General features: G+C 38.4%; 1 protein-coding gene across 1 annotated transcript in view; it reads right to left on the bottom strand.

Moving 5' to 3' along the window:
- Positions 1 to 1,029: 1,029 nt before the first annotated feature.
- LOC125234700 (G-protein coupled receptor dmsr-1-like) overlaps positions 1,030 to 24,655 on the bottom strand; it is an 86,895-nt gene continuing 63,269 nt past the window's right edge. The window contains exons 5-7 of the mRNA XM_048141056.1: positions 18,174 to 18,276; positions 10,415 to 10,802; positions 1,030 to 2,131 (exon numbers count right to left, since the gene is read on the bottom strand). Of these exons, the coding sequence (XP_047997013.1) occupies positions 1,908 to 2,131; positions 10,415 to 10,802; positions 18,174 to 18,276 (715 nt within the window). The 3' untranslated portion in view covers positions 1,030 to 1,907. The remainder of the gene's footprint in view (positions 2,132 to 10,414; positions 10,803 to 18,173; positions 18,277 to 24,655) is intronic.

Below are 24,655 nucleotides of genomic sequence, written 5' to 3' on the forward strand. Positions count from 1 at the left end.
CATAAAGGACTCCCTCTGGTTTGCATACGAATTTTCAGAGACTGCGGAGTAGACACAAACTATTTTGTAATTATGTCATTTAATTTATTACACATAAATGAACTTCATTTTTATGCTAATGAGTTCTCCATTTTCATTAAATCTGACGCACAGTAATTACTAACCTGATTACTGAGCACAAAACACGTGTCAGTGCTGCTAATAGCGATTATGAAAAACGTTGTGTTATTAATGAGTTATTGAGTTTGCATTCTAAACGTTAACACCAAAATATTTTGATGTTTGAAGATTTTTAAAACAATTTCAAAATCAGACTCGGGATTGCTGCTTTTTTTAACCTCTTGCCGCTCAATATCAAGATAGGTACATTTTGTTTCAATGGAATTTTAACATTCTAAGTGAAACTGTTTTGCCTTTAAAATATTTCAAACAAATGGACATACATGGTTAGGCAGAAACGTTCCAAATCATCTGTAATTGTCATTGAAATAAAGACACTCAATTTAAAGTATAATTAGCATCAAATTCCTCTAGCAAATTTCTAGTAATAGGTGGGCTATTACTAGGTTAAAACTGAGCACGTTTATTCGCGGAACATTGTTACTATTACTCGTCCATTTGGATATTCCAGTCCGAATTATAAGTTTTTTCCTGAAAATGTAACACAGGATTTAACCGCTGCAGTTATATAAAATTTAAAAACACTAACCTACCGGTTACCGCTATTCATAAAATGTTTCGCGAAATTCTCCATAAATTCAGAGGCACAAAAATTCAGTTTTGAATAAAATTTTCTTTACAGCATTTCTAAAATATTTTCAACTGCACATAACGATATTTGGCTCTGAGACTGCAGACATAAGATTTAGTTTTCATATTCCGGAAAACCCACATTTTAGCTTAAGTATAAAAAATCCGGGGATGGTGGCAGGAAAATATGGCAAGCCAAAAGATAAAATATACGGCTGGAGGAGGCTTTTACCCAGAAGGGGTCTACAGAATACAATCAATGTCTGTAGAATAATTATGGGGAATGATGGATATCTACACATTGTAAACACACTGACACATAATTTAATCATGCACCAGTCCATTCGTCATTCAAGCGCTCTCGACTATAGCCTGCCTAGTTTTCGAAGCTAAAGGAATATGTGTTTCAACACAGATTATTTGTATGTCTTTCCAATCATGGAACAATGGTGTTCCGGACCTTTGGGAGGCGTGCGCGGGGCCGGAGCCAACGCGTAGAGACCTTTTGACACTTTAATGAAATGTAGGAAGTAGACCGAGCGGATGTTTCCCTTGCCCGTCTCATGGGACACGCGCAGAGGCAGCACCAGCCAGGGTGTAAGGACTATTTGACAGCAATTGGAATCTAAAATGAACTAGGCTATTGGATGATGAAAGCGATGGACTAAACACAGATAATTATTATCAATATCTATCATAAGTTGACATCCCAACGGTACCTTTAAATATTGAAAAAGTCTTGCAAAGTAGGTCATTCCATTAATATAACATTAATGTGTTCATTGCGTTTGCATTGAATCTTGCTTGCACCAATATGTCTGTGACATTTATAAGTAGAAGCAGGTCAAATTTATATCAATTCCAAAATTCTAATTATCTTTCGGACAGTTTTGTAGCAAACACAACTCAATACCTCAACCGTCATCACTTCTAAAAACAGTTCCTTTCCTTATGCTTCTATTTTAATCATCACTCGGTAAATATAGTCTAGACAAAAATTTTATAAATCCTCTTGAAGCGACTGGCAAATCACATTACTTTTTGGCAACCGGTTTTTTCAACATTTGACTCTACTGAATGAGAATTTGCCGGGCAATCGTCCAGTGTACAATGAACTCATGTCAATGAGAGTCCCATGGAGAATGTTTGTTCCAAATTCAAACGAATGTAGTTTGAAGTTCGGTGTGAGACACGGCGCGCTGTGTGGGCGCGCACCGCGCTCGCACGATCTGCCCGAAGCTCGTGCGGAACTGGCGCGACATGGAGCAGTAGAGCACGAAGTTGATGGCGCCGTTCAGCAGCGCCAGCGCGTCCATCAGCTCTCCGAACAGGTCGTAGCAGCGCTTGAAGAAGCACCGCCCCAGCATGCCACTCAGCAGACCTGAAGATAGATTCTTGTTATATGGTGAAAACACATGAGCTTAACTTTTGCCGCGCAATTTCGGTCGTGTCATAGCTCGTGTCACGTCATCATGTGACCGAAATTGCGCGGCAGAAATTACGCTCGTAACACTTCATTCATGAATGGTCTTATTCTTAAGAATGCGTACTCGGTATCCTAGACCTACGAGTATCACTATACCTGTCGTTTCGTGCACTTTCGTACTTGTTACAAGCTTTCATAGTTGACTGGACTTTATTTTCACAGGCAACTAATACCTACTGACTGAGACAATTTAGAAGACCCCAAACAACATTATTTATCACAGCCACCTCCTATGACTTGCAATATTTGACCCGTACAAACATTATTTTTATGATCTGCAATAAAGACGAATTTCAAATGAAAACATCCATGCACTTGCAAGCATAATCAATAACGTTGAGGCAGAACCGCATGGTTCATTGGCTACACTACCGTGTCTGGGTGCACCTTTGTTTTATGATTCCAAGAACTACACCATAATACCGTATATTTCCTTCCGTGGAAGCGGTCATGAATACACTTCGGCGAATATACAAATATTGTATAACTTATTATTGTTTATATACGGCTCCATATGCTCAGAACGTGTAGGCTTTGGTGCATCTGAAGCATAGGAAAGTGTACCTTCTGTAAACGCTATAGATACTTTTTGGTTCCGTACCTTAAAAAGGAAAAACGGAACCCTTATAGGATCACTCGTGTGTCTATCTGTCCGTCTGTTACAGCCAATTATTTCCAAAACTACTGAACCGATTAACTTGAAAGGCACACATATGTTAACCTGTGACCTAAAGACGGACATGTAGTTTTAATTAAAAATAAATAAATATAGGGGCCACTTTTGGGGGGTAAAAGTCAAAACCCATTAGAAATCTACAATCAAGCGTAAGCGCGTTTTCACATTATCCGATCCGATATCGGATGTCGGCCCAATATCCCATACATTGCAGGTGCCATCTTGGATTTATTCTATTGAAATTCTTCCGACATCCAATATCGGATCGGATAATGCGAAAACGGACTAAGTCGTACTTAAAAGAAAAAAAAAAGTGAATTTCACTCACTGCCGCTGCAAGGAGTTACCAAATTTCTTAAAATAGTGTGAGCGCGTTTGAATATTATATATCAATTCATTTCTGTTTAGTTTCTTTTAGAAATTGTTCAAAATATCGATTATTACTTAAGTGCCTTCAAAGAAGGAGGCACTTAAGCCCTTCTTGTGGTGTACGGAACCCTTGCAACGCGAGTACAACTCGCACTTGGCCAGTTTTCCTCCTAGACACTGGAACAGCAATGGTTGAACAGATAGAAAATGACTCGCCCGTGTAGAAATGCGGTGAAGAGCCCCAAACAATGTATAGAGCGGTTTAGGATTATAGTTTCATACTGTTAGGGCCACTTGCACCAAAGAAAATGGAGGGTTAACCCGAGGGTTAACCCGCCATTTTATATGGAACTTGACAGTTGACAGCCCACTAACCCTGAATGGTTGGTTCAAGTGGGCCTTAGTGATTTGTCTGTTAAAAGCATCATGTATTTTTTTAATACAATATACCGAATACAAATATTATATTTAGATTTTATGTACGAAATAAAAGGCAATATTTATTTATTTATTTAATCTTTTTTGTACACAAAGAAAGAAAAACTTATAGTACAAAAGGCGGACTTGCCAGACAGCATTCTCTACCAGTCAATCTTTAGGCAAAGCAGAGATATTGTGGGCGGTGATATTACTAAAACTTTACATAGTTGAGTTACATAGTTGTTTAATATTTATATTATATATTTTATTTTAAAATTAGTCGTATGTCAATATGAACAGTCATTTATTTTAATGGCACTTTTTCCGGTTGGAATACTTTTTCCTAAAATAAAAAAATAAATACTACAGGATATTCTTACACAGATTGACTGAGTTCCAAGGTAAGCTCAAGAAGGTTTGTTATTGTCGGTACTCAGACAACGATATATATAATATATATATACTTAATATACAAAGAACTAATAAAATACGTCCAATTATGCTGCAGGAAATTAAGTAGTGGTTGCAAAGTGTAAGCAAATTAACCATTAATTAATTAAACCGTTTTTTATTGGTATTATAAATAAATTCGTATGAATTGACTTCTGAAATAGTCATACTAGTTATGAAAAAAAACTGCACTTTTGGATGGAAGCAAGCCGCTTTGCATGGTGATAGTAGACATCATAGTAAACGATTTTTTCCGAGGATATCGAAATTTCATCCCTTAGGAAGCCGAGCGTAGCGAGGTGTTTTATGAAAATTAAAAAAATTCTATCTTTTTATTGTGTAGTCCGATTTTGACAAAACGTATCTCAAATGAAAGGTATTAATTTTTGTAATTAAAAAAAATACAAAGAAAAACATTTGAAAGAAAAGTAAGAAAAAAATTAAAAAAAGTAAATTTACGTCTCGCACTGAATAACTTCAAAGAATGACAGACAAAATGTACAATGTCGATATACGAGTTTTTTTAATCGAAGACAGATAAATTTGTAGCTGAAAACTGAAGACCGCATTGAAATCGGATTAGCATTTTTTAAGATACAAGTTGCCAAAGTTGGGAAAGATCGCTTTATATGGCCACTTTGAAATTCCTTTGCCAGAAAGTCAGAAATAATATGTTTTTCTGACACAGAAAAATACATAGTAACAGTACACATCAAAATAAAATTAAAAATTCCGAGGATATTATAATTTCATCCCTTAGAACGACGAGCGTAGCGAGGTCGGTTACGAAAACCGAAAAAAAATCTCATTTTTCTGTACGTCGTCCGATTTTGACAAAACATGTTTCATTTGAAAGGTATTGCTTTATGTAACTTAAAAAAAAATATTGAAAAAAATTGGAAAAAAAATGTAAGATTTAAAAAAAAAACCTTAATTTTCGTATCACTCTGAATAACCGCAAAAAACGGTAGACACGGTGTATAATTTCGATATTTGATTTTTTAAAATTAAAGACAAATAAATGCATGATTATAAACTAAAAACCGAATCTAAATCGAATCAGTAGTTTTTAAGATGCAAGTTGTCAAAGTTGGCTTAGTTTGTTTATATGGTCGCTTATAAATTCCTTAGGCAGAAAGTCTGAAACATTATATTTTTCTTACAGTTAAAAGTATGCATAGGTAATAGACATCATAATAAACAATTTTTTACGAGGATATAAAAAATTCATCCCTTGGAAAGCCGAGCGTAGCGATGTCTGTTACGAAAAACAAAAAAAGGCAGTTTTTTTTTATTGGATCGTCTTTCTAAGGGTTTCTAAGGAATAAAATTTTTATATCCTTGTAAAAAAATGTTTATAATGATGTCTATTACCTATGCATACTTTTAACTGTAAGAAAAATATAATGTTTCTGACTTTCTAAGGAATTTATAAGCGACCATATAAACAAACTAAGCCAACTTTGACAACTTGCATCTTAAAAACTACTGATTCGATTTTGATTCGGTTTTTAGTTTATAATCTTGCATTTATTTGTCTTTAATTTTAAAAAATCATATATTGAAATTATACACCGTGTCTACCGTTTTTTGCGGTTATTCAGAGTGATACGAAAATTAAGGTTTTTTTTAAAGAAATCTTACATTTTTTTTCCAATTTTTTTCAATATTTTTTTTTAAGTTACATAAAGCAATACCTTTCAAATGAAACATGTTTTGTCAAAATCGGACGACGCACAGAAAAATGAGATTTTTTTTCGGTTTTCGTAACCGACCTCGCTACGCTCGTCGTTCTAAGGGATGAAATTATAATATCCTCGGAATTTTTAATTTTATTTTGATGTGTACTGTTACTATGTATTTTTCTGTGTCAGAAAAACATATTATTTCTGACTTTCTGGCCAAGGAATTTCAAAGTGGCCATATAAAGCGATCTTTCCCAACTTTGGCAACTTGTATCTTAAAAAATGCTAATCCGATTTCAATGCGGTCTTCAGTTTTCAACTACAAATTTATCTGTCTTTGATTAAAAAAACTCGTATATCGACATTGTACATTTTGTCTGTCATTCTTTGAAGTTATTCAGTGCGAGACGTAAATTTACTTTTTTTAATTTTTTTCTTACTTTTCTTTCAAAATTTTTTTCTTTGTATTTTTTTTTAATTACAAAAATTAATACCTTTCATTTGAGATACGTTTTGTCAAAATCGGACTACACAATAAAAAGATAGAATTTTTTTAATTTTCATAAAACACCTCGCTACGCTCGGCTTCCTAAGGGATGAAATTTCGATATCCTCGGAAAAAATCGTTTACTATGATGTCTACTATCACCATGCAAAGCGGCTTGCTTCCATCCAAAAGTGCAGCTTTTGGCCAAAAATTCTCCATAACAAGTATGACTAAAACTTAATTATAAAATGTTATAATTTGGGGATCAATTTTTGAATTTCGAACGCACGAGTTCGCCGTTCGAAAGTCTGTGGAAAACGACGTACTTAATTTTATTGTGGAAAAAAAGGACGGCAAGTAATTTTAAAACTAGTGGTAATGACCAGTCGTTTTCGATTCTGTTAGTAGAATTTAATCCGTAGTAGTGGAGATATTATTGAACGAATTTCACGAAATCGAATGGCCGATATTCAAAAATCGGGCCCCTGGTCCGAAAAAAATGTCACATTACTAAAAATTTAACAAAGTTACTTATATTAAGTAAAAGCGAGTAAATAATGTATTAACTACTAGTTACATCCATACTAATATTACTCGTATAAATGGGAAAGTGTGTTTGTCTGTTTGTTTGTCCGCGTTTCACGGCAAAACAGAGGCACGAACTGACGTGATTTTTTTAAGTGGAGATAGTTAAAGGGATGGAGAGTGACATCTTAGGCTAAGTTAACCCCCCAATTTCCTAAAACGGACGGGGGGGTGGACGTTTGTATGGAACATTCAGCAATTTTAGAATTTAATGCGAGCGAAGCCGAGGGGGGGGGGGGAAGCCAGTTTTACAGAAACCTTTGTAGTAAGGAAGTTCAAAAAACATTTTCGGTAAATTCTGGCGGAAACCTTCTTATTAATAAATACCAAGCTTTGAAACTTTATCTCTGCCACCTTGAATTTGATATCTTTATTTTTCTTGTAATAATTAATTTATTCAATGTTATATTAAAATTGTTTCCACGCTATAAACATGTGTGATTTATAAGTTATGATTGTTATGAAACAAAAATAGTTCATTACGATACTAGTGCGAAAAAAAGGAAGTTCGAATTTCCTTTTCGTACGTGTATCGTACAACGTTTTTCAGTACAGACGAGGCTTCGAAGTTTCGACCTGGCATATAATGAACCACTTCTCGCACTAGTGACTAGCACTAGTGCGAGAAGTGTAGTGTCGATTTAAAACACTCCCTTCGGTCGTGTTTTAATTTATCGCCACTCGTTTTGAACTTCCTTTTTTACGCACTTGTATCGTAATGTACTATTTCAGTACTGATGGTGTTTTTGTACGCAGTTTGTAGTGGTTTATTATATGTTAGGTCGAAACTTCGAATGGCCATCAGGGGGCCGATTTTTGAGTCTCACGGCGTTCGAATTCAGAAAATTGTCACTGAAAATAATAGGCAATTCACCGTTTTCAACCGGTATTTTAGTGACAGTGAGACTCAAAAATCGGCCCCCCTGTACTGAAAAACATCGTACGATACACGTGCGAAAAGGAAATTCATAACTCGTGTCGATTTAAAACACTCCTTTTTGTCCTGTTTTAATTTATCGCCGGTATCGAATTTCCGCTTTTCGGCATTTGTACTAATATAAATTAGACGACCGGTCTGGCGCAGTCGGTAGTGACCCTGCCTGCTACGTTGCGGTCCCGGGTTCGAATCCCGGTAAGGGTATTTATTTGTGTGATGAGCACAGATATTTGTTCCTGAGTCATGGATGTTTTCTATGTATATATGTAAGTATTTATATATTATATGTATCGTTGTCTGAGTACCCACAACACAAGCCTACTTGAGCTTACCCCTCGGTCAATCTGTGTAAGAATGTCCTATAATATTTATTTATTTATTTATAAAACAATTTAAATAAATCAGATAAACGTTTGATACCTGCTAACTCACGTGAAGAATGACCAGAAATATATGACTACTGTCAGAAGGGCGCTGTCATTTTGATGAATGGAGTGACAGTTCAGTTTAGTATGAAGAAAATAGTTCTTATGAATCTCCGCAACATGGCGCGTAGTACAGTCAACAACACAGCTGTGTATACAGACAAAGTGCCATAAATATGTATACAGAACTTTATTACCTGTACTTAAAGGTGTGTATACATCTTTTTGGCACTTTGTCTGTATACACAGCTGTGTTGTTGACTGTACACGTTAAACTTTCGTGAGACATATTCAAATAATTAATAAATCTACGGTTGTAGGTACTCACGTTATTATATCGTTATTGGCGCGTAGTCATATATTTCTGCTCAGGCTTTATGATAGAAAGGTTTTTCTAATATTTAATTTTTTTATCTAATATTGTGTACGATTACCGCCATACATCATTAATGAAGTTCTAAACAGATTATACATAGGGGTAAACCTAATGAGATTACTGAGTTTCAAAGCAAATTAATTAAATTATCCTCAGACGAAAATAATTTAACACTGGAGGTTTTGATGACTTTTTTTGATGTAATTATTTCATTCATTTCAAGGGTATAACAAACTTATACTTGAGAAGATGAAAGAAGTGAAGTCATCCGATATCAAGTTGTTACTTATGGTTAGCTGGAAGAAATCCCTTAAAGAGATACACTCGCCTTTGTACACAACCATTATAATTATTCACTGTACTTGTAATTTGTTCTGTGCAATAAAGTATTTACTACTACTACTACTTATTACTTTAAATAGATAATAAATAAAAAAAAAGATTTATTATAAAATAGACTTATTTACATTTTACTTAAGGCACTGGTTCCACCGCGAGCTATTTTTTCTTTTATTTGCACGCGAGTGCTTATTTTTGTTCGTTTTTATAGCCGATAGCGCATAGCTTAGCTCGCGATGGGGTCAGTGCCTAAAACATATTTCAAGTCTTTTCATTCAATTAATGTTTATGTTTCTATTACAATAGCGCTTAGAAAAACGCTCCTTAGAAATATTTGTTTCAATAAGGCTAGGGTTTCGGATATTAGTGGAGTGTATGGAGAGTGACGGTCGCTATATGATGGCACCGCTATCGTAGGAAACCCGAGCTTAATGAACGGCCTGGCCACGACATTGCTCTCAGGCGACAGTGGCGAGCGGAGACAGTGGCTTCGAACGAAAGGTCCTATCGCTGTGTCTCGCTCCAACCTAAGGTCGCCACTCGCCGCTGTTGCCTTAGACCTATGTCGTGGCCAAGCCGTAAGGTTACATTATCAAAGTATAAGGCCTGATTTAGACGGCGTGCGAACTCGCATGCGATTTTAGTTACCTTAAACGGGACTTAATCGCGTAAACACTTACTTAGCCCTTTATATTTAGCCCGACGTTTCAAACATCACATTATGTTCGTGGTCACGGGTAGACTGGCGAGGAATTGCATCAACATCTTCTAGCCGCGCGAGTTTTTCGAACTACCCGCATTTGTTCTTGATTGTTCGCTTTTGCGCTAGGTTTATGAAATGCTGAGTGCAAATCGTGTTTAAATCAAAATATATTTACCGATAAAATATCATTATTTAGAGCTTTAGAATGTGTTCAGTTAAAAATTACCAGTTTTAATACAACCAATTTAAGAATGACGATTGGTCTGGCCTAGCGTGTAGTGACCCTGCCTGCTATGCCGCGGTCCCGGGTTCGAATGGCATTTATATGTGTGATCAGCACAGATATTTTGTTCCTGAATCATGGATGTTTTCTATGTATATAAGATTTTTATATTATATATATCGTTGTCTGAATACCTGGAACACAAGCCATCTTGAGCTTACCGTGGGACTCAGTCAATCTGTGTAAGACTCCTATAATATTTATTTATTTATTATTTTATGAGAACTTAGTGTTTTTGGTAAACCCATTTTTAAGTACTTTGTGGATAGTGTAGGTATGCAACTTCACATACACCCGTGAGAGCGGTTACTAGGCGACCAGATCATTCTCTGGTTTCTTGATAGCGGTGCCACCATGTAACAGCCATCTTCATAATCGTAAGTGTTCCGCTATCCTAGGAAAAAAACATCATAAAGTTTCAAATTGAAATCAAGTACACTTACCCAGAATTCCCTGTGGAAACTCAGTGATCAAGAATAGCAGGAGGACAGCAAGCAGCATCTTAGTGGTCCTGTCCGTTCGCCGCTCGGCTTTTGAGCGCTTGGTCGATTTTCTCGTGAAAAAGTTTCCGTTCCCATTGACGCCAGTATCCGACGGACACGCATTGTAGCTTTTGAGAGCTTTTTTCCTGGTATTCGCCCGATACAAAGCCCGAATGAGCCACGCGCTTATGATAGTGAGGATTGCGCAGGGCAATAACTTTATAAACACCGCGTGAACCCAGAAGTTTATTTGGTAAAGACTGCCATCGAAGTCTGAATCCACGAAGTAAACTTTCATAGCGGCGCCGGAGCTCACGTCTATAGTGAAGTCCTTGTGTATTGTGAACACCTGGAATAGAAAAGTTGAGTGAAATGTCGTGTCAATAGGAGGGCTGAAGAGGAATTTTGTGCCAACAGAAAGGATGAAGTTATATCTGTTGTTCTGAAATACAGCTTGACAAAAAAGAGTAGAAATATAACTATTTTTTTTATCATAAGTAACATTTTCTCATCGAAGTGTCAAAATCTGTCAAAATAGTTGCGACATAACGGTTTACATAGACGATGGCGCCCCTATTTTGTTCCACTTTTTTGGCAGGCTGTAAATATGCTGTCATCTACGTAACGACCTACTTACTGCTACCACAATATAATAAAGAGTACTATCGTACAGTATGGCCACTCCCGCTCCCCGCTGAAAGCGCCGCCCACCCCCTCCCGGTTACCTCACAGTTACCGCATGTCAAAAACGCGAACAGTCAACCTGTCATATCTCACTCATACAAGCATGGTACGCGTTCACCTACACGAGCTTAGAATGTGTGCCAGGAACGCGCCTCTTTCATATATTTGATCGCCAGTTTCCGAGATGTGCTGCTACTACTATTTAAATACAGACAACTAAATTCAATAAGATGTGAATTTGCACCTCGTTATCGTCGTAAAATAAAATGAAGCACGCCGCTTTACGACTTTCAAGAACTTAAGATGTTTGTGATTTAAAAGTAGCAAAGAAAGGAAAAATATAATGACCTTGTTAAGAGAAATCATAATTGTTTTTCCTCTAGAGCTTTCCGTTCATAATTAAGTTTCCTGGCAACACAGACGATATTAAAATATTTGATCCATTTGATCACTTATTGTCACAGACACTAGGTATCCTGGATGGATGTGGAAATGTAAGACGACAAAAACATAGAAACAGTCGGATCAAAAACGTGCGTACGAACGAAGCAGGTCGAGCCACTTTAGTTAGAAATACTATTTTTAACCGACTTCAAAAAAGGAGGAGGTTCTCAATTCGACTGAATGTTTTTTTTTTTTTTGTATGTATGTTACTCGATATCTCCGAGAATCGTGGACCGATTTTCAAAATTTTTTTTTGATCGAACCGGTATAACCCCGAGATGGTCCCATTGGCACCAAGTCAGGGGTCTGATGATGGGATCTTGGAGAAATCGAGGGAACTCTTCAAATGTTATAGGCACATGTAATGATTTTAGTGTATTTTTCAAAGGTACACCAGTATTTACGCCTGACGGTAGTAATTTTATGTGGCTGAGCTGATGATGGAAGGTCAACTCCTCAATGGTTAGGAGTTAAAGGATAATTCTTTCACTACTGTACATATATTCGGACTGATACATATAATATCACTAGGAACCACTAAAAATCAACAAATAAATTAACTTTTTAACAAAAAATAAAACCGCCTTCAAAAATAAGCGCGTTACAAAACACGGAGAAACTAAAAAGCAAAAAATAATAAACCTTTGAATTCAGATTTCTTATCGTATTGCAATAATCTAAACATCCAAATTATAAACAAATCAATTATTTTTGGAGTCGGTACCAGACCTGTTCGTCGCCTTGCTATTGCCTGTTTGCCCCACCCAACCATACACAGGCTGCTGGTACCGACTCCAAAAATAATTGATTTGTTTATAATTTGGATGTTTAGATTATTGCAATACGATAAGAAATCTGAATTCAAAGGTTTATTATTTTTTGCTTTTTAGTTTCTCCGTGTTTTGTAACGCGCTTATTTTTGAAGGCGGTTTTATTTTTTGTTAAAAAGTTATTTAAATAGCCTATAGGGTGTCCCACTGCTGTGCAAAGGCCTCCCCCCCTAGATTTCCAATCCTCCCGATTAAGTGCAGCATCCTTCCATTTGTTGAGAAAGGAGTCCAGATCATCTCGCCATCTCTTTCCGGGCCGACCCTTCAGACCCTTATTATAGGTATACTTATCCTTTATTCATCTTTCCTCTTAAGTTAGGCTGTTTATAATATGAATATAAAAGTAAAATACAAAAACACATACAAAACGATTTAAAAAACATATACTTAAACACATTATAAAAAACCTAACCTAGGGTGCCGCCAGCAGCGGGGCAGGGCCCAAGCTGCCGGTGGTTAGGGTTGCAGAGAGAGGAACCGTCGGACTATCCGCGCTGTGTCCAAGATCACCGCCTTCTGCATCTGGCCCTTGATCCAGCCACCTATCGAGACTATCGAGAGTCTCTTAAGATGTTGGTCGAGACTCTTCGCTATGAGATCGTTCGCTGAAACGACTATCGGAACAATGATCGTTGATTCAACATCCCACATGGAGGTTATCTCGTGAGCCAAGTCTAGGTACTTACTGGACTTGTCCTTCTCGGCTTTCACGAGATTCTCATCATGGGGGATGGTGATGTCAACGAGCACTGCCCGGCGTTGCGGTCGATCTATTATCACAATGTCAGGCTTATTGGCTACAATAGTCCTGTCAGTGATAATAGATCGATCCCAATAGAGCGTGACACGACCATTTTCGAGAACTGGCGCAGGTAAGTACTTGTAGTACGGTACTTCGCGGTCCACAAGGCCGTATTGAAGAGCAAGTTGCTGGTGAATAATCCTGGCTACGAGATTATGTCTGTGCAAGGTATACTTATTATTATTAATTACTGCAGCTCTACTTTTACCACAAAGGTTACTCTTAGCTATTAGCGCCTATATTAATTACAACAAGGCTGATCACAAAACAGTCGTCTTAGGTTTTAGGGACTTTTAGAACTTTCTCATTTATAGAGTTTCGAAGCTAATAAAGGATTGGCATCCGTGATTGATTGATGGATGGCCATTTTTAACACGACTGAACTGAAATGATGAAGATATAGATGATAAGTTAACGAGTGACTTATGTACAGTTGAGTTCATAAATATCTGTACATTTCACATGAGGTGAAAAAATATACACATATTTATGAACTCGACTGTACTCCAACTGTAATACCTCTGCCACACACTCGACGAGCAGCGTGGGAAGTAGCGAAGGAAGTAGGCAGAGGCATAGTGTGGCCACGCTACTCGTCATGCCGCTCGTCATGCTACTCGTCAAGCCCACCGCTCCCTATTTTGTCGGTTTTTTTGGCGCGAGTCAAAGGGCCGGCAACAACCTAGTGCGATAATCGTGCGAGTAGGGCAGTGTGTGGCCGGGGAAGGCAACATCGCGAGGAGCAGCGCGAGGTGCATAGTGTGGCAGAGGCAAAATGACTTGACTGATGACATGACTAGACTGTACAAAAGAAAATTTTCATATACTGATTAAGGCAACCGGGACAAAAGAAAGTAAGGTAAGAGATTATTACAGCTATTATCTTCGTCATTTCATCTTCAAGCCTGACTTATTTACTTGCATAACAACTAACTAACTAACTAACTAACTATTGTGGCTCAGTGATCCAAAGTGAATCTTGGCCTCCGAAACGAGAGATCGCCACCTGTCCCGATCCTGCGCAGCCTCTTGCCAGTCTCTGACTTGAAGCCGACGCAGATCCTCCACCACACTGTCCTCCCAGCGGTACCTGGGTCGACCCGCCGGGCGGCCACCAGCCGGTCGACCCAAGAACGCTCTCTTGACAGCCCGATCGTCTCCCATTCTGAGTAAGTGACCGAACCAGCGAAGTCTGTGGGCTTTCGTTTCGCCGATGATATTGGGTTCGGCCACTAACTCCTCGATCTCAGCATTTTTCCGGACCCTCCAGGTGCCATCGTCTCTCTGAATAGGTCCCAGGATCTTGCGAAAAATCTTTCTCTCCGCTACCAGGAGCTGACTTTCTTCTTTCAGTGTTAGTGACCAGGCCTCACAGCCATACATAAGGATAGGCCGTATGACGGTTTTATATATCCGTAGCTTGGTATGTTTGCTGAGAAGCCTGGACACTAACACTTTATGAAGGGCTGCACTGCACCGCAAGGAGTTTTGGATACGTATTTGGATTTCCTCCTCTCTGGTGTTAGTGTCAGTTACAGTGCATCCAAGGTACCGAAACTTGTCGACTCCACGATAGACGGTACCTCCTACATGAAGACTATCTCGCCGGATGCGTGTGTTCTTGTAGCGTTTCATGTGTAGGTATTCTGTCTTTTCCTGGTTGATCCTGAGACCTAATCTAGACGCCTCTTGTTCCAGGACACTGGCTGCCTCCGCTACTTGTTCACGGCTTTCCCCTAATAAAGCTAGGTCATCTGCGTACCCTACCACCTTGTGCTTACCGTTCAGCTCTACCCCAATGTTCAAAGTCAGAACCTTCCGAACAACATGTTCTAGGGCTAGATTGAAGAGCACAGGTGATAGGGCATCCCCTTGCTTTAGGCCGGTCATAACCGTGAACTCTTCCGACAGTTCATTCCCTACTCTAACTCGCATTCTGCTTTCCCTGGTTGCTGCGGTGATTATGGCTACCAGTTTTTTGCATAACAACGTTATATAATATTAATATCATAACAACTGAATAATTATTTAGTAGGTATCAATACCAAAATAAACTAGGATAAAAAAACAGTAAGTCCAAAATCCTCGTAAGAACCCCACGTTGAGTTGAGAAAAGGAAGAAGTTTAAAAAGAAATGACTTAAATAATCTAATTATTTAGTTTTTTCATCTTCATTACCTAGTTTATTTACTATTACTACGCATAAAGTACGAGTATGTTAAAACCGAAATACAACAGTATACATCCCTAGTAAATAGCATTCCCTAGAGTTCCAATTCGAAACTATTATTAATCTGTGTTTCCGTAATGAATACTCACAGATCGATTAATTTAAGGTGCGACGCGCAACCTTGGACAAGCTTCTATCACGCAATCTCTCTTTATAAATCACACGGGAAGACAAATGGTAACTCAGACGAGTTATAATCAGTCAGCGCTTCTAAACTCATTAAGCTTGCATAAGTGTGGTCTGATTGGAGCTAAGTTTCTAAGCGAGGGACCAAGTTAATAGCCTTCCACAAAGCTTATAGAGAAAAGCTTGTTTGCTTGCGAAAACCACGTCCCCGTTAAATAATATACTGTATTTTGTAATTGTTGACATTTACTTAAAAACTCATTATCTGTACAGTTTTAAGTTGATGAATTTATAAAAATCAGACTTAAATTTATTGTTATGGTTTTGGTTTTAACATAAAAATAGGTTCGCGTTTATATATTCTTATATAAAATACCTCGTAGACAACTGGGACCGATTGAAGTCTCTTTTCTAAAACATGTATTGTATACATTTATGTAAGTTTTAACTTGAGTCCGACAAATAGGCTCCAGGATAATTTCATTTCCAAGTAGGTAGAACACTTTTAGCCGACTTCCATTCCATTCATTTACGCCCGTGTGGTGATGGGTTAAGAATTTCACCACCCCCTTTCTTCCCGTGGGTGTCGTAAAAGGCGACTGTGGGATATGGGGTAAATTGTGGCGTAGGCGAGAGGCTGGCAACCTGTCACTGCAATGTCACAGTTTCGTTTACTTTCAACCCCTTTTTTGCCAAGGGTGGCACTGTAACTTTAGCAGTTTCATGTGCTCTGCCTACCCCTTTATGGGAAACAGGCGTGATTGTATGTATGTATGTATGTCCATTTATTAAACGAAAATATTTATGTTACTATTTATCATTAATCTTTCTAATCTACAAATATAATGTGTCATTCCACGAAATAGAAATAGAAGAAATTAATTGCTTGGTACTAAACTGCGGGCGTAGCACACTAAGTGGGATAAACTTTATCGAATCGATGCGTCCCTATTGCATTTACAAATAGTGCGCAAAGGATAGCCTGACGTTACACCGTTTATTAAGCGACCGTGCTTGCCTGCCTACCTACTGTCTAGTCGTCACAGCTCGCCGGGAGTGTAGGTATGCATGCAATTTTTTCTTACACACTAACTAATTAATTTGTCATCCAAGATGACTTTTTTTTTATTTATTTTTTATTATAAATTGGCTTACTCTTGGCCACAGACTAGCCGAAGGCAAAGACGTGGCCTACGATGGAGTGAGCTCGCCCAGAAGATGCCTGTTCACTCTTGATTTGAAGGTTGCCGGGTTATATGAGCTCGGAAATATAGCCGCTGGCAAGGAATTCCACTCCTTGGCAGTGCGCATAAGAAAAGAAGAAGCAAAGCGCTTCGTGCGAATTCGCGGAATATCTACCAAGTAAGGATGGAAACCGGCCGTGCGTCTAAGAGTCTACTCCTATACATACATACTTTTTGCTATCTTTTAAATTATCTAATACTCTATTAACATTTCGAGCAACATTGAAACGTGGTTTCTCTGAAATGTACCAACATATTTAATGAGTTTAATGACTAATAAAAGTGAAGCTTAACAACGTAACGTTCAATGGGAGTCTCTAAATTGTGATAGTAGATATTAGATAGTAGCTCTGCCAGTTTGTGTATGCCTTTAGGCGCCGATATCTTAAACTTATTTTGTTGGCAGTATTTCCGAATAGTATTATGGCTGAGATCAAAATAAATCCAAAATACAATATTGTGTCGATAAACAATCAATGCACATCGTAGATTTCCGCGTTATGGCACTGTAATTAATTAAAAATATAAATTTTACCATGATTTTTAAAATCTGTGTTGATGACCAGTCTGGCCTAGTCCGCGCGGTCCTGGGTTCGAATCCCAGTAAGGGCATTTATTTGTGTGATGAGAATATTTGTTCCTGAGTCATGGATGTTTTCTATGTATGTATATAAAAGTAAGTATTTATCTATTTAAGTATGTATGTCGTCGCCTAGCATCCATATTACTCAAGATTTGCTTAGTTTGGGGTTGGTTGATCTGTGTAAGGTGTCCCCCAAAATTTATAAAAAAAGCCATGACATGAGGTCATTCTTTTCATCGCTAGCACACAGGCCTACTACCAAGCATGTCAACATAATAATATTATCAAGTTCGAGTTCAAAACTCATGTCCTTATTCCTCAAAAACCTTTGTAATCGGTTGTTGAGGAATAAGGAGATGATAAAGTACGAATAAACGTATACTCAGTCTACTGATTTTAAAATGATTACCGAATAGACCTCAGATTCTTAAATCTGTGGAATAGACGGAATGGACACCAAACATGACGTGCCGGCGTGACGGCAGACCGCGAAGGAGATGGCGGCACGATCTTGGCGTCTTTCGAAAAGATTTTTTTTTTATATTGGGGACACAAAGCTTGTACTATGGATGCTAAGCGACGATATACATAGATAGATAAATACATACTTATATACATAGAAAACATCCATGACTCAGGAACAAATATCTGTGCTCATCACACAGATAAATTCCCTTACCGGGAATTCGAACCCTTATTCGAACCCGGGACCGCGGCTTAGCAGGCAGGGTCACTACCGACTGAGCCAGACCAGTCAGTCGGTATATAAATACTTACAAAATATGAAGGAATACAAAGGATTGGCGGCAAGACGAAGCTAATAAGAATCGCCATGGAACAGCGACGATCTGTGCACAGCGTTGGGCTGTATGAAGGGTACCTGCAACAACAAACAACTTGAACCAAGCATATAACATAAAGTACGATCAACCAATTTCAATCACATGCCACTCTAGAACCCTGTCTTATTAACACCGTGCATTATTGGCCATAGACGTCACTTTTGACATTGACTGTGAAAAGGTTCAACAGTGGCCTAGGACTGCATTAGGTCACATTACTAAATATATCATGGTATTCATGGTACATATGTATTTTTTATCTATTTTCGTATATTTATATTACTTATAATACAATAAAAGACTCATATATATGATATGACAGACGACAATAACCCACACTTAAAATGGGATACGCAATTACATGTTATCTAAGCGTTGCCTACGAATCTTTATGTATACCAGGGTGGCTAGCCGAATGGCACAATCGCTCACGAAACGCTCACGAAACGAAGCGCTAGTAGATATCTATCTCTATCGCGCTTGCGTATTGGCGCGACAGAGCCAGCGGCGTATCGCTTTCGTTTGGCGTCGGAGAAATGCCATTCGGCTACGGGGCCAGTGCCGTAGCCGAATGGCATTTCTGCGACGCGAAACGAAACCGAAACGCCGCGAAAGGTAGTCTGGCTCTGTCGCGCCAATACGCACGAGCGATAAGGATAGATACCTACGAGCGTTTCGTTTCGTGAGCGTTTCGTTAGCGTTTGTACCATTCGGCTACGTAACCCACAGGCACAGGTGTGCAGGCCCCGTAGCCGAACGGCATTTCTGCGGCGTTTGGCGTCTATCTCTATCGCTCTTGCATATTAGCGCGACAGAGCCAGGCTGCAGAAATGCCATTCGGCTACGGGGCCTTTTTTTTTTACCCAGGGGGAATCCGTTATGGATCCCACAGGCCCGGGAGAAAGCCAGTGGGTATGTCCGACTCCCACGGACTAAACCCCCTGGGATGTTCCGACGCTCGCTTTTTTGGCAGGGTTTCGGGTTTCGGGCACTCGGTTGTGTGTTATTCCATATGGATGTATGTACTTATAGGAATAAATAAAGTAGTAGTAGTAAAACACTTTATTGTACCAGAAAATAATACAACACACAACAAAAAAAAGTTTATCACTAGTACAAAGGCGAACTTATCCCTTTAAGGGATCTCTTCCAGTTAACCTTTGAGCAATTGAAGGAGAATTGGAGATGGTAGGCATACAGTACAAACGGCGCAAAGTACGCCAATGGTAGCGCCATATCTCTTTGCTAGCTTGTAAACTCCTGAGTTGATTCAGCTAGGAGGTCGAAACATACTGTCTGAGCCTTCGGAAATGTCATATACTTGGAATTTTCGACCGTTGCCTTCGTGTTCGTGACCCGGAGGCCGAGCGGTTTAGGTATCCGTCCGGTAAACGGAGGACGCTGGTTCGATTCCAGCTCGGGACACTTGGAGGCCTAGGTCACTTTTTAGGGTTCCGTAGTCAACTAGAAACCCTTATAGTTTCGCCATGTCTGTCTGTCCGTCCGTCCGTCCGTCCGTCCGTCCGTCCGTCCGTCCGTCCGTCCGTCCGTCCGTCCGTCCGTCCGTCCGTCCGTCCGTCCGTCCGTCCGCGGATAATCTCAGTAACCGTTAGCACTAGAAAGCTGAAATTTGGTACCAATATGTATATCAATCACGCCAACAAAGTGCAAAAATAAAAAATGGAAAAAAATGATTTATTAGGGTACTCCCCCTCAGCGCCGGCCCGTGAACTCGATCAGGGTAGAGCGAGTTTGAGTTTTGGCGCCCTTGGAAAGAAGTTTTACTACGTAGGAAAATAAATCGCTAGCGTAGCGAGCGCGAATTTTTTTTTTAGTAATGCCGTAATTTGAAGATTAACGCAATACGCGCGATTTTTTTTCCTATTGACTCTATTAATTAAGACAACCCGCCAGCGGGGAATCTGCTAACTTTCAAGCTTTTATCGTCTGCAGAGCTGCGGTCTTTGACATATTTTGGGGTATTTTGACTTCACAAGGCGCCTATGTTCCCGACTTTTAGGCCTTATATTTCGCTATCACTACTCATAATTTTTTATAATACTAAGAGTTAATTAAGAGATTAATTGTGGACTCGATCGACACCGTCGGGATGCCCATTTCGGTATTTTGCCACTAAGTGATCTGAGTGCTTTGAAACTCGCTCACCATCTGCTGTGACTCACACAATTGCGCCTCTCTGAGACGTTTTGCGCCTTTGGCTTTATGAGGAACTCCGCTTTAGACTATCGGGTAGACTCATATTTTTGCATTTTGATAGCGACGTAACTTTGCCGTTCGCCGCACAACAACGTGGTTCGTCAAGGGCTAGAATCCTCCTTTCCTTTTACGGAGCCCTTATGAATGGCAATGTGGTGCAACTTCCCACTTAATCTAAATTACAAATCTAGATTTTCAATAGGTGGATTCATTTCCGACTCCTCTCGCCATTTTGTGATATGTGCGCGCCCACGCAACGTACCTATAATTTTTTGTATGGCTTTTTCCACAATCTCAATTTTGGCGCCCCCTTATCATGTGGCGCCTCGAGCGGCCGCTCCACTCGCTCTACCCTCAATCCGGCCCTGCTCCCCCTACATGTAAAGTGGGGACTGATTTTTTTTTTCATTCCAACCCCAACGTGTGATATATTGTTGGATAGGTATTTAAAAATTAATAAGGGTTTACTAAGATCGTTTTTTGATAATATTAATATTTTCGGAAATAATCGATCCTAAAGGAAAAAAAAGTGCGTCCCCGTCCCCCCTCTAACTTTTGAACCATATGTTTAAAAAATAAGAAAAAAATCCCAAAAGTAGAACTTTATAAAGACTTTCTAGGAAAATTGTTTTGAACTTGATAGGTTTAGTAGTTTTTGAGAAAAATACGGAAAACTACGGAACCCTACACTGAGCGTGGCCCGACACGCTCTTGGCCGGTTTTTCTTTGTATATGTCATTTATTTCATGTTTATGTTACCGTTTCCGTGGCCGCTCCCGTATTCCGTATTAAAACTAGAACGTTTTCTACTGTTTTAACGCATTAGGTCTGTCTTACAGAACGTTTCAATTATCCATGTGCTTCTAGATAGTCACTCTTCTCTGTTTTTACCTATCATTAGGTTTGTTTTATCTAAAAACGTAAATCTATTTTACGAGTATTTGCCTCTTGAACGAGCGCGCTGAATTGGTGCCTATTACAAACATGATGTAAAAATTGTGTTTTATATCTACGCCCAATTTTGGTAACATTTCTTTTAAGTAGCACTCACTTGCAATTGCAGGGTTCATTAATCTATTTTTTATGAATCATATTACGTTTTAACTTGTAATTTTTTTTTTCAAAGGACATTTCGACATTGTCACACTTTTTAACCGCCGCCCTTAAATCTCAAGAAAGGTGGTTCTCAATTCGTCTGTATTTTTTTTATGTTTTATGTTTGTTCCACGATATCTCCGCCGTTACTGGACCGATTTTCAAAAAAAATTTTTTTGATTGAATGTATATGCATACAGATTGGTCCCATTTTTATCAGAACCCAGTTCTAATGATGGGATCCTGGAGAAATCGAGGGAACTCCTCAAATCTGAAAGGCATACATATGGTGATTTTTGTGTTTTTAAAGGAACAGCATGCATTTACGTCCGGAACAGTGACATTTAGTGCAGTGGAACTGCTGATGATGGTCAGAACGGAACTCCTCAAATCTGAACGGCACACTTATAGTGACTTCGCTATTTTTATAAGAACAGCATGCACTTACGTCCAGAACAGTGACATTTGGTGCAGTGGAACTGCTGATGAAGATCAGAACGGTACTCCTTAAATCTGAACGGCACGCTTAAAATGACTTTGGTATTTTTATAAGAACAGTTTGCGTTTACGTTCAGAACAGTGACATTTGGTGCAGCGAAACTTCTGATGATGATCAGAACGGAACTCCTCAAATCTGAACGGCGCACTTATAGTGACTTTCGTATTTTTATAGGAATAGCATGCATTTAAGTTCAGAACAGTCACATTTATTTGTTAGGAGATTTGTTATCTTTGTTACTATACTTACATATTGAGTTTTCAAATTTTGTCAAGCTCGATTTCTTATAATCGGATATCGGATTCATGAGGAATTGAGGAAACTCTTCAAATCTTAACGGTATACGTATATTCATTTGTGTTTCCATCAAATAATCAAAGATTTATATTAAAATCAGTTTTAAAATATACGTCCACATTTCTACATAATCCAACATTCGCAAGTACCTTTCACCAGAACCCCAAAAGCGGCGGTTTTTTTTCTTAAAAATTATTTCTGTTACGTCACGTCTACATAATTTTAAAGCGATTTATTCATTTAATGATGCTCCATTACTTTTATTGTAACAATGAAAACAAACCACTCCTAAGCAATAAAGAATCTTCTAAGACGATCAAATATAATGGTCCTGTAAAATTATCTTCAGAAAACTGCTTAGAGAGAGTAGGGTATTTATCATGAAAATAAATGACCGAAAAATAGCTATTACCCTGAAGTAACTAGTTTAATTTCCATTGCGTAGTTAAAATAAACCTCTGTATTTGATTATGTTTTTGAATGAAACAGATAATTTTCAAAGTTGAGTTTGCCAAAGACGCCTTGCCTTTCAGAGATAACATACACTAGACAATTTTCGACTCGACTGGTATGGCGGCCGGGTGGGTCTAGCGATAATGACGTTAACAGCATAAAGCTGTTTTCCCCTCACTAGCTCGGAAACACGTGTTTTGTCCTTTAATACCAGCGGGTAAAAACGCATTTATTTTATCCACTAGTGGGTAAAGTAATTTGACCTTGAATAAAGTCAAATTAACTGCTTTAAAATTGATAAAAGTAGGTGAATCTAGTAATAAAGATGGTTTACCACCCGCGGAACTACTGGAAGCAGTGAAAAATGCATTTTTTTGTGTTGTACTTTCCTCACTACAGTGAGGGGAAAAGTTTTGTGTTACACTCGGGTGCAAATGTATTTTACTTCTCGTGTGTTAAAAAACTCGCAAGTTCAGGATTCTATTCTCGAACCACTTGCTTCGCTCGTGGTTCAACTATAGAATCCTTTCACTTGCTCGTTTTTCAATTCCACACTCGTCGTTAAAATACAACTTTGCCCCCTTGTATAACAAATAACTATTGTTGGTAAGCCCCGCTCAAATACCGGTTACTTTTTCTTTAGTTTTTCTTTAGCCACTGATGATGTGTTTTAAATTAGGCCTTTTTAGGATTATTTTAACCATTGTAACAATTTTTCTTTAATTTTCTTTTAGCCGCTGTTGATCTGTTTTTAATATTAGTGATTTTTAAGATTATTTTAACCAATGTAACAATTCAGTGCTCATACTTAGGTATTTCATTTATTTGTTACAATTCTGTACGGAATCCTAAAGAAAGAGAACCATTTAACATTTCGCAAACCTCTTTTCCCTACTCTGCGCCAATTAAATTAGCATAACGTCATAGTTTGAGACGAGTAGAGTGCGCTCAAGAGGGTTCAGGTCTCAGGAAGATAGACGGCCGACCGAATAACCGACGACTCTTGTGATTTCTCATAGAGTACCTACCTACCTACTTATTAACGTTATTTAATAAATTTCTTCTATAAAATTATTAGTAGTAGCTTTACGGCACATAGCGTTGAATGTCATTCACAAAAACACGTACATTCTTTCGTATTGTGAAACCATATAAAAGTTAGATTTGTCAAGGTCAAGTCACAAAACTATATTTAGAAGAAAATAATCTACTTGTAAAGGAGCCGAGCGTGTCACATTTTGTACTGAGATTAATATTAAGTATATTACATGAATTTCCTATTACAGGTACCTCCTGTGACAGGAAATATATACCTGACCCTTGAGTGCTCACAATTTTTATATTGTTGCAATTAAATATCACATAACAAAGCATTTTTTAAATGTATCGTTGATTTTCACCTGAAAAAAATGACGCACGAAAGCTGCAAGCTGTAAGTAGGGCCGGACTACCTATGTAGACGTTTTAATTGAGTTTGTTTGGTATGCTAAGTGGATGCGTTTGCTTGATCTATAGTATATTTATATGAAATTTGTGGACCACAGAGATTGTCACCTGGGCTAGGTACCGTGAGCTGCAAAATTGCTTATGAATGATTTATTTTCACCAAAGACATACTTATGTAACTCCGTATAGACAGCTACAGTCTAAGAAAAAAACGTACCTCAGAACAATATAGAAAAAGGTACGGTGGCCTAGATGGCGTTACATCTTTGGGGGACGCTCGGCTAGATGGCGTTAATATTAATATTTGACATTTCAAGCTAAGCATAACACATATCAAGCTAATAATATGGGCCAAATTGTCAAAACTGAGGTTTAAAAGTTGTAAGCTTGTGTCGAGGGATGGCATGCAG

Source organism: Leguminivora glycinivorella, chromosome 16 (genome assembly GCF_023078275.1).
Source record: "Leguminivora glycinivorella isolate SPB_JAAS2020 chromosome 16, LegGlyc_1.1, whole genome shotgun sequence".
Classification (NCBI taxonomy): domain Eukaryota; kingdom Metazoa; phylum Arthropoda; class Insecta; order Lepidoptera; family Tortricidae; genus Leguminivora; species Leguminivora glycinivorella.